Raw genomic sequence first — 13,230 nt, 5'->3', positions numbered from 1 at the left:
CTCTCCTAGATCTTTTATACTCTGAATACTCTTTCCAGGTGTTTTTCCCAAATAAACAGCATTCCAAGTATGGAGGCTTGAGGAGGTTGGGCTAGACCACTGACATTGAGCTTCTCCACCCTTCTGCCATACATAGGCAAACATACGTGGGCATGGGCGTGTGCACACGCACACACCACACACACACACACACACACCCACACCCACCCCCACACCCACCCACCCACCCAACTCAGCATGCTGATCCTCAGTCTCCTTGACTGTACTCAAATATAAACTTTTAGAATTAGAACAGGCAAAGAAGGAGGCAGAATGAAACACTGAACTAACTGTATCCTAAGAAACTTAGATATTTAATAATATTCCTTATACCCAGTCTCCCTTTCCTTTAACATTTTTTTTTTCTTGTTCCCCACCTGATCTTAAGAGATAGAAATGGAGAAATAATGAGGCAGAGAGGAGGTGGGTGAAAATAGACAAAAATAAGAAAGATAGCAATATAAAGGCTCAAAAGGGAAAGCACAAGACAAGGGGGAGAGCAAGAAAAGAAAGGTATTAAAGCCTAGGAAAGATAAAATGACTCAAGATTGGTAAATTATTAACCCTTAGAAGTCACATAGCCCAGAGAGACTGGATTGCCTAAGGTCCAAACGATGAGAGTTCACAGCACTTCCTCCATTGCAACCCACAAACATCTTCTGTACCCATCATTTCTTGATTCCTGCCTCTCCCAGTGGAGTTTCCTTCCTCCTGTTAAAAAAGATTCCTACAGCTTACACCTGTGCTCCAAATCTTATTTTTCCACTTTGGGCCATCCATCTCCTCCTTCCCACACTTTCAGCCTCTCCCACACCTCTTCTTTTCAGTTACAAACATGCTCAGTCACACAAACAAGCCCCATCAGATTGTTGGTTAAATAACGCTATTCTCAAACCCCCTTTTCTTTGCCTACCTCCACTACAGAGGCTGGAAGGGCTAAATACTTTTCTCAGACTTGCTTGCTGCTAGGAGTGGTCATGCAACACAGTTGTGGTCAGTGGGATGTAAACAGGAGTCTGCTCAGGGGCTTCTGGGAAAACCTTTTCTGATAAAAGGCACTAATGTTGTTAGGTCTACCCATCCCCTTTCTTCCTTCCTTGAATGCAGTATGTTATCTGATGCTTTGGCCACCATCATGTGACCATGATGAAATCCCATGAAACTCAAGACACTGAATTATTTTTGTCTGTGAACCAATATCCCCACCTCCAGGATTATTATGTGAGAAAACTTTGCTTAAGTCATTGTCGACTGGCCTTTCTAGTATTTGTAGCCAAAAGCTCTTCTAATAGATATAACCTCTCAACCTCAGTCTCCCCCTAGTTATCTTTGTAAGTCTCTCCCATGTCAGTAAAGCTAAGTCTTACAGACTTTAACTCTTCAATACACTAAAATTTAGGTTTTAAAACATGTTTTAAATTGATACCCAATACAATCACCTGTGTCCCAATATAAATAAATAAATAGATAGATAAGTAGATAAATAAATAAAATAGAGACCCAAAACCAAAGGACAGATATTTCTATCTTTATTTTGCTTTATCCTCCATAGTATCTATCAATATTAACTATTATCCCTATGTTAAAATTCTTTTACTTCTGTGGCACCACCTTCTGATTTTTCTCTCTCTTTTTCTTTTGTCTTTTGGCTGTTTATTCTCAGCTTCTCCTGATTCCTCTTTCCTTCATCTACCCCATCAATGACAGTACTCCCCTTTAACAATGACCTTCTACTTATTCTACTGCCTATTGGGACTCTTCACATGGCTGTCCCACAGACTCATGAAAATATCCCCAAACTGAAGTCATCATTGCCCCACAAAATTGGTCAACTTCATGTGTTTTTAATTATGGCACCCCATCCACCCAAATTAGAAATTCAAGTCATACTAGACTCTTCCTTCTCATTCAAGTGGCCACAATTAATCTGTTACCACGTTTTCTAGATTCTACCTCATGTCTTCTTTTCCTCTCCTATCACACCTACTTTCTTAGTTTAGCCCTTAGAAAACAAAGAATATATCTTATTCATTTTGATTTTCTAATCATATCTAGCACATATTTAGGACTTGGTATGTGAAATAAAGGAAACTTTCTTAACTATCATAATTATAGATCTATAAAATTTCCCTGATTGTCCTGAATATTTTTTGAGTTGCAAAGATTTTGTTAATATGTCAAATTTACATGTCTATTAGTGTTCAGCCCTTCCTTCTTTTCTCTTTTCCACTTCTATAGTCAGAACACAACACAACAACATGTATTTGGTTCCTATGTACTTAAAGACTATATTTAAGTTATACTGTTTTCTAAACAATCAGCTCATTTAATAACACTTTAATGACTATTAATGAGAACTCAAAACAGCATGCTATTGCATTAAGATGTATATAATTATTCTATCACCTGATAGAAACCAGCCTGTATTTCAGGGGAGAAAACGAATGTAGAAGGGGGAGGGGAATGGAAAGGTAATAGGAGTTGGTAGAGGTAAAAAATTTTGACTCAAAACATCCAAGGAAACCAGACTCTGGAGCAGAAGCATCTAGACAACATATACAACATGGTAAAAGATCAAGGATTTCCGAGCATTCATTATATTTGTAGGTTTGTAGCATTTTAGAGCTAACAGGCATCCTGCATACCTTCTAAATAAAATATCCCTAATTTACCAAATAAGGAAACTATCACATGATGAAAGTAGGTAATTTGTCCCAGTTAGTGGCAGATTAGATTTATATACCAGGTCTTTGGTCTGTCCAGTTAAACACTCATGCTTTCTCTCCAGTGTGAAGTATCTGCTGTCCAAAGGAGAATCTGCATTATGATATATCAGAACTTATCTTCAGCACGGATCTCTATTGTTTATAACATTAGTTACCTACACCTTCTGATATAAAGTAAGTTTTATCTTCTGAATGAAGATTTCTCCACTTTTATATGGTTTCTCTGCAGTGATCTGTATTATCTGATATGGCTTACTGTACTTCAACTAAAAGATCTTCACAATTGTTACATTTACTAGGTTTCTACATTACATGACTTATCTGATTATTAGTGAAGGATTAATCATAATGAAGTGGCCAGTGAAACTTTCCTCATGTGTGAGTTCTTTGATGTCGTGTGAGGTTTGTACTCCGACTGAAGGCTTTTCCACATTCATTACACTGATAGGGTTTCTCTCCTGTATGAGTTCTCTGATGCACTATAAGGGATGAATTCTTAATGAAGGCTTTTCCACACTGATCACATTCATAGGGTTTCTCACCAGTATGAATTCTTTGATGCTCAATAAGGTACGCACTCTGGCTGAAGGCCTTTCCACATTCATTGCACTCATAAGGTTTCTCTCCAGTGTGAATAACCTGATGTACAGTAAGGGATGATCGTCCAGTGAAATGTTTGCCACATACCATACACTCATAGGGTTTCTCCCCAGTATGAATTCTCCGATGTTGAGTAAGAGATGAATTCTTACTGAAAGCTTTTCCACATTGATTACATTCAAAAGGTTTTACTCCAGAATGAAGTCTCTGATGTTCTATAAGATATGTACTTTGGCTAAAGGATTTCCCACATTTGTTACATTTGTAGGGTTTTTCTCCAGTGTGATTTCGCTGATGTAGGGTAAGAGTTGAGCTCTTGCTAAAGGCTTTACCACATTCACTACACTCATAGGGTTTTTCTCCAGTATGACTTCTCTGATGTACAATAAGATGCATGCTTTGACTGAAAGCTTTTCCACATTCATTACATTCATAGGGTTTTTCTCCTGTATGAGTTCTCTGATGCACTGTAAGATTCATGCTTTGGGTAAAAGCTTTCCCACATTCATTACATCTGTAGGGTTTCTCTCCAGTATGAATCCTTTCATGTTGAATAAGGGATGAATTCTTACGGAAGGCTTTTCCACATTCTTTACACTGATAGGGTTTCTCTCCAGTATGAGTTCTTTGATGAACAGTAAGGTTCATGCTCTGACTGAAGGCTTTCCCACATTCATTACATTTGTAGGGTTTCTCTCCAGTATGAATTCTTTGATGTACTGTAAGGGAGGAGCGTTCAATGAAGTGCTTCCCACATACACTACACTTATAGGGTTTCTCCCCAGTATGAATCCTCTGGTGCTTAAGAAGGGATGAACTCTGACTGAAGGTTTTCCTGCATTCATTACATTCATAGATTTTCTTTCTAACAAACATTCTTTGCGTTTTCATTAACTCAGAATTTTGTTTGGCATCTTTTCCATGTGAACTCCAATTATGGGGCCTTTTTGCCATAGGAATGCTTTGTTGTGTATCAAAGACTGAACCTTGACAGGAATATCTTTCAAATTCATTACCTTCACATACTCTTTTCTTAGTGAGGGTTTCCTTATGGGTAACTGCCACTTGGCCCAGAGGTCTTTTCTGGTTTTTCTGTTGCCCCTCTAGCCAATTATCAGGTTCCCAGGTTTTCCCTAAAGTAGAATGCCAGAGACCTTCCCTTTCCATTATTACCCAATGAAATAAATCTTCAGTACTGTTGGGCTTTGGAGTTGACTCTCTGGTTTCAAGTCTTGTCTCCCAGTCTGAAAAAAATAAAAAATTCAAATGCACATTGGTTTCTGTGCTGGGAGACTGAAAACTGTATAAGCTGGGAATGAGAGAATGAAACTAGAATAACTACTGGGCACATCTGACAGCTTTCAAGGATATCCTATAATTAGGTAGAGAAATTGGAAGGGAGGGAAAGAACAGGGAACTGGTCCATATATAATATGGGAACTAGAAGCAGGGGATGGCAGATACATTGGGTAAGCAGAAAAGAGAGTGAGCCTGTTCAGGAGGGATGGGCAGTGAAATCCCCGACCACAGGACTGGGCTAAATAATGAAGATGGAACTAAGGGAAAATATACAGATTTGGGATTGGGAGAGGCAGATAAGAAAGCCTTACCACATTGTACCTGCTATTCCTACCAGCAGTTTCTTGCATCCTACAAGGCTGCCTAGAATTTCACACCAAATTAATCTTCATAAAAATAACAGTGTGACACAGTGAAAAGATTGTTGACCCTGAAGTCAGATAAATTTGGGCTCAAACCCTGGCTCTTAACATCTTAACTAGTTAATTGTCTCTCTGGGTCTGAGTTTTCACAGATATAAAATAGGAATAAAAATAATCTGATAAGAAATAAAATAATGTATGTAAAGTACCCTTCAGAAACATACTCATGTGGAGCATAAAATACCAGAACATACATGAAACTTAAACTCTTAAGAGAAAATGACACAATCTAAAAGCTTTCTTCAGTCAAACTTTAAGCAGACTATAATTTTCTCACAGAGGTAAGTGAGTCCTAATGGGCCCTACCTATCTCTAAATATCCATTCTTTAAAGGTGAGAACTGGTGGCAGGGGCAGGCAAGGGAGAATCTGTTGAACTGCTTGAGATGGGGCTGAAGGAAGGACCCTGCAGTCACTCAGACTTTATTTTCTCAGATCCTTTTTCTTATTCCAGACAAAATGGCCTAGAGGCAATGAGCAGTAGAGGACAGGAAACTGAAATCTGCGAATAAGCTTTACAGTTGTTGATCAAAGTCAATGGAGCAGAGATCAACCCTGAACCAACAAACCAAAGGCCTGTGAGCACAAATTTACTGTGAAGCAAGAGATATGCATTAACCAGGCTCTTCGTTCCAACCTGACCTGCTTACATAAAATGAGAGAAGACATGGAAAGCCTCCAAAACACACACACCACTAAGTAACCCCAAAGAGAGGACCTATCCAATGAGTATGAAAACATCAGCAGGCAACACAGGAATTGGAAGCTACCTCTCATCCTGCCTCACTGTGCTCACTTCCAGCTATCCAATTCAATTTCTTTGGAAATATATAAAGTGCTACCCAGTAAACAACGTAAAGAGCAAAGGAGAATCCATTCACACTATCAGATGAATACAAAGCCTGGACAGAACGGCCTCCATTCAGAGATAAATGATACACAGAAAATACTAAATTTGAAAACTATGTGGAGGTTCAGGGAATACAATTTTAAAAGTAATAAAATCAGGAGAAAGATGGAAAAAACTGCATAAAAACCAAAAACGAGAACAAACATTGGAAGAAAATTTAATGCTTCCAATCATCAAAAGACATCATAAAGACAGCTTAAAAAAACATATTGGTAGAAGATATTTGCAACACAAGACCCACAAAGAACTAGAACCTACACTTGGAAAACAATGTGTAGGAAACAATTAATCCACTAGAACAATGGGCAAAAGACTTTAATAAACTCTTAAGAAAAGGAAACCTGAATGGTTTGTAAACATAAGCAAAGATGCCCAATCTCAAGAGTAACCAGGGAAGGCAGATTAAAATCATAATAAGATACCATTACCACATCCACTGACAGAATTTGGACATGTTGTCCCTGCCACAACTCATGTGGAAATCTGATCCCCAGTGTGATGGGGTGGATCCCTCATGAATGGATTAGTGCTCTCCTTAGGTGGGGGGAGTAATGAGTGAGTTCTCACTCTACTAGTTCCCCCAAGAGCTTGTTGTTTAAAAAGACTCTGGCACCTCCCCTCTCTGCTCTCTCTTGCTCCCTCTCACCATGTGAGCTGCGTGTACCCACCAGCTACCTGCTACTTTCGCCATGAGTAGAAGTAGCCTGAGGCCTGCACCAGATGCAGCTGTCCCAGAATTGTAAGCCAAATAAACCTCTGTTCTTTATAAATTACCCAGTTTCAGGTATTCTGTTATAGCAACACAAAACAAATACATCCACCTAAGTAACAAAATGCACAAATTCAGACTGAAAGCCTCAGATTTTGGGAAGATGTGCAACAATGGGAACTTTCACTTACTGCTGGTGGGAATGCCATTTGGTTAAAGTATTTGAAAAATAGTTTAGTACAAACTAGAACAGTCACAGAGGTTTTGATTTAGCAAGTATATTTACTAATATATATACTTAGCATATATAGGTATATATACTTAGGTAAATCTACCTTGCAGTGGTATATACCAGGATTCATCATTTTTAAAGTAGCATTGTACATAATAGCAAAAAATTAGAAATAACCTAAATGTCCATTAACAATAGAATAGGTAACTAAATTGTCAAATATTTATACAATAGAATCACTGGCAACAATGAGCATTAATAAACTAAAGCTACACATATTAATATGAATGGATATTTAAGCAGAGGAATAGAAAAATATAAATAGTAAGACTCCATTTAGATAAAGTTTTAAAACAGACTAAAACTAAATAAATTGTTTGGAGATTCATTTATAGGTGATAATACTATAAAGAAAATCAAGAAAACTGAATGATCACAAAAGTCAGAATAGTGATTATGTCCTGGGTAGAGGTGAGAGGAAGTGAATGAGGAGATGTACACGAAGCACTTCTAAGATGCTAGCATGCTCTGTTTCTTGATCTGGGTTCCGGCAGCTTGGTGTTTCCTTTCTTTATTCCTCAGTAATCTTTATCATTATTAACTATAAAGAAAAGCAGTATGACCTAGTGATTAAGATAAGGACTCTGGAGCCATATTTCCTGGCCCAAACTTGTCACATTATTAGCTGTGTGACCTTTGGCAGGTTTCTTAACCACTCTGTACTCCAGTTTCATCATCTGTTAAATGTATCCTTCTCATAGTGTTCATATAAGAATAAAAAGTGGTCAATATTTATAAAGGGCTTAGAAGAGTATGTAGATTTTTATTAAATAGTACATATATTTTACAGATTCTTCTGTATATATATTTCAGAAAAAATGAGAAAAAGAACAACAAAGTATTTGTTATTCTGGAAAATATTAATCATTTTAAGTTTGAACATCATTATGTACTACAGGAAACTTAACTGTAAGATTCAGTATGTCTTCATGGCATTTAGAGACCTAATTTTAAAGTTAAATACAATTTTTTTTAAGAAAAACTTGCCTAAGAGATCTTCCCAGGGACACAGGATGCCGAATGTCTGTAAAGGACTGAGGAAAGATTTATGTTCCTCAAGAATTCAACATGGCCAGCACTCTAGACATGTATAGAGAAAAACAAAACACATTCTTCAATATGAAAGTACTCCCAAACCATTCCTGAAAATAAACTCTTGAATGGGGAAGTTACTCCCTTACTCTTCCTTGCTCTCTCTGCGCCCATGTACTCCTCCTTTACCTGTACTTGTGCATGCAGAGACATGCATACCCCTTTTTCTCCACTTCTTCACCAACTTCTGGTGGCCAAAATCCAACCTCCCAAGATGTCAAAGGAAGACAAATATTGATAGTGAAAAGTGATATCTTTGCACATAAAAGGAAAAAGGTTGAGGTATATATGATTTTTAACTGTATTAGGGATGTATGAACCAGTTTAAAAATGAGGTTTTATTTACTGTAGAGATGAATGCAAATCAGAATCAATAATTCCTTAATCCACCTAGTTAAAACAAGTTCATACATCCCTTAATTTTTTTTTTTTTTTTTTAAAGATGACAGGTAAGGGGATCTTAACCCTTGACTTGGTGTTGTCAGCACCACGCTCACCCAGTGAGCAACCGGCCATCCCTATATGGGATCCGAACCCATGGCCTTGGTGTTATCAGCACCGCACTCTCCCGAGTGAGCCACGGGCTGGCCCCATACATCCCTTAATTTTTTGTTGTTTTTTTTTTAATGATGACTGGTACTGTTATTTTTGTTGTTGTTATTATTTAGGATTTCCTGTGTTTTGTTTTTCTTTGCATCTCTCCACACCGAACATACAATATTGTGGGGAGAAGCCATGACTAAACTCTATGCTAAGTGAGATGTAACAGTCTTCAGCTCCCAGTGGCAGAGGTAGCCAGGGCTGCAGCTTGCAGTAATCACTATTGACTTAAAGCTTTATTTAGCCTTGATCTATGCCCTTGTAGTCAATAAGCTCTTGCTACATTTTATTAGTAAGGTTGAGAAATGTATTATTTGTTTGTTGTTCTGCCCTCTCCCAGATATTAAACTGTGAAATTTGTGATTTGTTTAAACTCTGGGTGAATCATAGCTTAGTTTGCATGTCCAGCTAATTTATTTCTATACATTTTGTTTGATTCTCTTTCTTCTTGTCTCATGGCCTTTACAAAATATACATATATATATATGTATGTATGTGTATATATATATATATATGTATGTATATATATATCTGGATCTTCTGAAAAGTTTTTTGAGGTGCAAGTTTTTTCTCTTTTGTTATTTTTCTCTTTGATCAATGGACACAATGCTGAGATTCAATCACTACTTGAAACACCTGGCTGTTAAAACAAAACAAAAAAACGCCAAAGGGTTATTTCCCAAACAGCCCTGAGGGAACTTCATGACAGTCGGATGTCAATTTCAGAAAGATTCACCATATGTTCTGACCCTCTGTTCATCTCTCTCCTTTCCTCTCTTTCTTCAAGAAGGAAGTTGATCCTAGTGATTTCAGCCCAGCATCAAACAGGAAACAATAATAAATGTGTAGAATTCATCTTTTTATAAAGGGAAATGAAAAACTGCTGCTACATATTATATACAAAACTGGTTTATACCACATGAACAGAAAATCACAAGTTTGGTTTTGGTACTTTTTGTTCCTCTTTGTATTCAGTTGTATAGAACTTCCAAATTCAGAATGAAAAGAAAGCTGTTCTGTATCAAACTATCTAAGCAATAAATGTTATATTTTAAAAATGGCACACTTCTAACAAGAAAAAAAAAAAAAGATAGGCCTCAGAAAAGTTGAAAGTAAAAAGATAAGCAAGAACATACCAGATAAATGCAAACAAGCAAGTAAAAGGTTCTTAAATATGAAAAAGATAATACCAAACCAAAAAAAATTTTTTTAAAGTCAGTAAAGATAAGGCTAGAAGCAATCATTAAAACATTCCTGTCATGAACCTTTATAATTCAAATAACGGGTATAAAACAAGAAATACAGGATATGAAACAAGGTAAAGAAATTAAAAATCCAAAATTCAAGAAAACTAAAAAACATTCAAGTACAGATTCTACAAGAATTTTGATACAGCTAACATATCGTCCAATCAAAAAAATGAAAATAAATAAATAAATCATTCTGAAGATAAAAAAAAAAAATCTAAGGATAGCATTAGTGAAGAATTGATAAGTTAAAGGCAGAAATGAATACTTTAAAAATATAAAAACTGAGTAAAAAACCTGAAAAAAGTAAAATACATAAGCCCCAAATGAAATTAAGGAAGCTCAAAAAAGTAGGAGTGGGAAAGTAAAAATAAGTACAGATACAGAGCAAAGTAAAAGAGTTAAGAGAATTCTTTGCTCAATTCAATGCTAATACATTTGAAAGTCTGGATAAGATGGCAGCTTTTCTAGAAAACTATATAACACCAAAAGAAGAGACACAAAATCAAAACAAACAAGAAACATGGATGATATTAACAGTGTTGCCAAAGTACTATCCCTGAAAAGAACCACTGCCACAGGTGATTTCATGTGTGACTTCTTTAAAATCCTCATGAGACAACAATTCAAGTGCCATAAATGGTTTAAAAACTGTTACAACCTAAACGTTAAAGCTAAAACTGTAAGTCTTTTTTTTTTTTTTTTTTGGACTGGTAAGGGGATCGCAACCCTCGGCACGGTGTGGTCAGCACCACGCTCAGCCAGTGAGCACACTGGCCATCCCTATATAGTATCTGACTCCGCAGCCTTGGTGCTACCAGTGCTGCATTCTCCCAAGTGGGCCACGGGGCCGGCCCTAAAACTGTAAATCTTAGAAGAAAACAGGAGAAAAGCTTCAGGACATTGGATTTGGCAATGATGTCAAAGGATATGATCAACAAAGTATAAAACCAACCCATGTGATGGGAGAAAATGTTTTCAAATCATAAATCTGATAAGGCATTAATATCCAGAATATATGAAGAATTCAACACACAAAAAACAAACAGTCTGATTAAAAAATGGGCCATGGCCGACCCCGTGGCTCACTCAGGAGAGTGCAGCGCTGGGAGCGCAGCAGTGCTGGGAGCGCCAAGGCCACAGGTTCAGATCCTATATAGGGATGGCCGGTGTGCTCACTGGCTGAGCGCAGTGCGGGCGACACCAAGCCAAGGGTTATGATCCCCTTACTGGTCACAAAAAAAAAAAAAAAAATTGGCAAAGGACTTGAACAGATATTTCTCTGCAAAAGATATACAGATGGCCAACAAGCATACGAAAAGATGCTTAACATCACTAATCATTAGGGAAATGCAAATCTAAACTGCAATGAGATTATCACCTCACACCCATTAGAGTGACTGATATTAGAACAGAAAATAACAAGTGTTGGGGAGGATGTTGAGAAATTGGGACCTTTGCTGGTGGGAATGTAAAATGGCACAGCTACTCTGGAAAACAGTGTGGCAGTTCCCCAAAAAATTAAACATAGAATTACCATTTGATCCAGCAATTTCACAGAGACAGAAAGTAAATGATAGTTGCCAGGGGCTGGGGGTAAGGGGTGGTGTATGGGGTATTAGTGTTTAATGGCTACAGAGTTTAAATTTAGGAAGATGAAAAAGTTCTGGAGATGGATGGTGGTGGTGGTTGCACAACAATGTGAATGTACTTAAATGCCTCCAAATTGCACATTAAAAATGACTAAAATGGTTAATTTTATGTTATGTGTATTATACTGCACACACACATACACAAAAATTGTTACACTAGAGAAAAAAACGCCTGAAGAATTATGTTTTGACTATTTGGGAAAACCCCAAGTGTTGAGAAATTAAGCAGTGCATTACTAAATTCCAAGGGGTCTAAGAAGAATCACAATGGAAATGAGAAAATGTTTTGTATGATGCAGCCAAAGAAGTGCTTTTTTACAGAAAATAGCATGGCCCATAATCTATGACCTAAGTTTCCACCTTAATAAGTTAGACAAAGAAGATCAACTTAAAACCAAAGTGGAGGATCATGTTGCAGATAAGATGGGGTAATCTCATTCCACCCTGTCTCTGCCATTGAAAACCTGAATAGAAAGCATGAAGCCATTATTTGGGGACTCTGAAAAGTAAACAGTAGCAGATGAATTGGGAAAGAAGGCCAAAATCCAAAGTACCACTGAACCAGTGATGAATTTACCTTTTTTGTTTTCCTCAGGTATCCTCTGTACTAGACTCAGACAGCAACCTGAAAATAGGCACACAGGCAGGAGAAAGCAAGAGAACTTCTCCAGGAAAAGCTCTCTAGGTCTGGCTCAAGGAGCAGAAAAAGTATTTCTAATGCTTAGACAGGGTAGGGGAAATTGCCCAATTTTCTTTTTCTTTTCTTCATTCTATTGCATTCCAGAACTTAAAGCAATCATCTGGTGGCTAAAACAACAGTGGCAGTGGGAGCTACAGAAACCCAAAACCATGAGCGGAGGGGACTTTACTCCCAATCAAAGAATTTGTGATCCCAAGAGGGTGATGAGAAGCCCTATCTTCTTTGCCCTCCTGCTGCTTGGCTCTGGATGTGGGCAGTCAGTGGAAGTCAAGCAGAGTGGGGCACCTATAGCCCTGCAAGTGGCCAGAGGACCGAAAAGGGGAGCTGCAAGGAACCTAAAAGTACTGAGGAGATACAGAGGGAGGAACTTGGCAAAGAGACCCTGAAAGGTCAGTTGATGAACTCCTGGGCTGACTTGTGAGGTATGCATGCATGAATCTGACCTTAAACAGCATACACAGACTTTGAGAACAGAAGGAACCACTGCCCAAATTCCACACTGACCACAGGGTGACACACATGTGAGAAAGATCTGAGTAACAAAGTAAAGTCTTTGACAACTACACAGACATTGAAACCATAACCTGCAGAAAGCTGGCTGGACTTCATGGTATGAATTCAACCAGTTTGACTGCCTGCTAAAACAAACAAACAAACAAAATCAACATTTTCTGTAGGATTTAAAGAACATCTGGAGTCTCATAATATAGTATTCAAAATGTCCACAATACCACTCAGAATCATTGAGAATACAAAGAACCAGAAAATTCTCAACTTTGATGGGAAAAGATAACCAACAGATGCTAAGCAAGATGTCATTACACAGTGGAATTATCTGGCAAAGACTTTAAAGAAGTTACCTTACTTACTCCAACAAGCAAGGGTGAAGACACTTGAAATAAATGGAAATAAAATCTCAGCAAACAAAATGAAGACATAAAAA

General features: G+C 37.6%; 1 protein-coding gene across 4 annotated transcripts in view; it reads right to left on the bottom strand.

Moving 5' to 3' along the window:
* Positions 1–1,550: 1,550 nt before the first annotated feature.
* The window catches only part of ZFP2 (ZFP2 zinc finger protein), a 31,672-nt gene continuing 19,992 nt past the window's right edge, over positions 1,551–13,230 (bottom strand). For all 4 annotated transcript variants that reach the window (XM_063085619.1, XM_063085618.1, XM_063085617.1 and 1 more), the window contains one exon: positions 1,551–4,609. In XM_063085619.1, coding sequence (XP_062941689.1) covers positions 3,138–4,609 — 1,472 coding nt within the window. In that variant the 3' untranslated portion in view covers positions 1,551–3,137. The remainder of the gene's footprint in view (positions 4,610–13,230) is intronic.

Source organism: Cynocephalus volans, chromosome 2, assembly GCF_027409185.1.
Source record: "Cynocephalus volans isolate mCynVol1 chromosome 2, mCynVol1.pri, whole genome shotgun sequence".
In the NCBI taxonomy this organism is placed as follows: domain Eukaryota; kingdom Metazoa; phylum Chordata; class Mammalia; order Dermoptera; family Cynocephalidae; genus Cynocephalus; species Cynocephalus volans.
The sequence above is the reverse complement of the archived record's forward strand: the minus strand, read 5'-3'. Positions and strand labels throughout refer to the sequence as shown.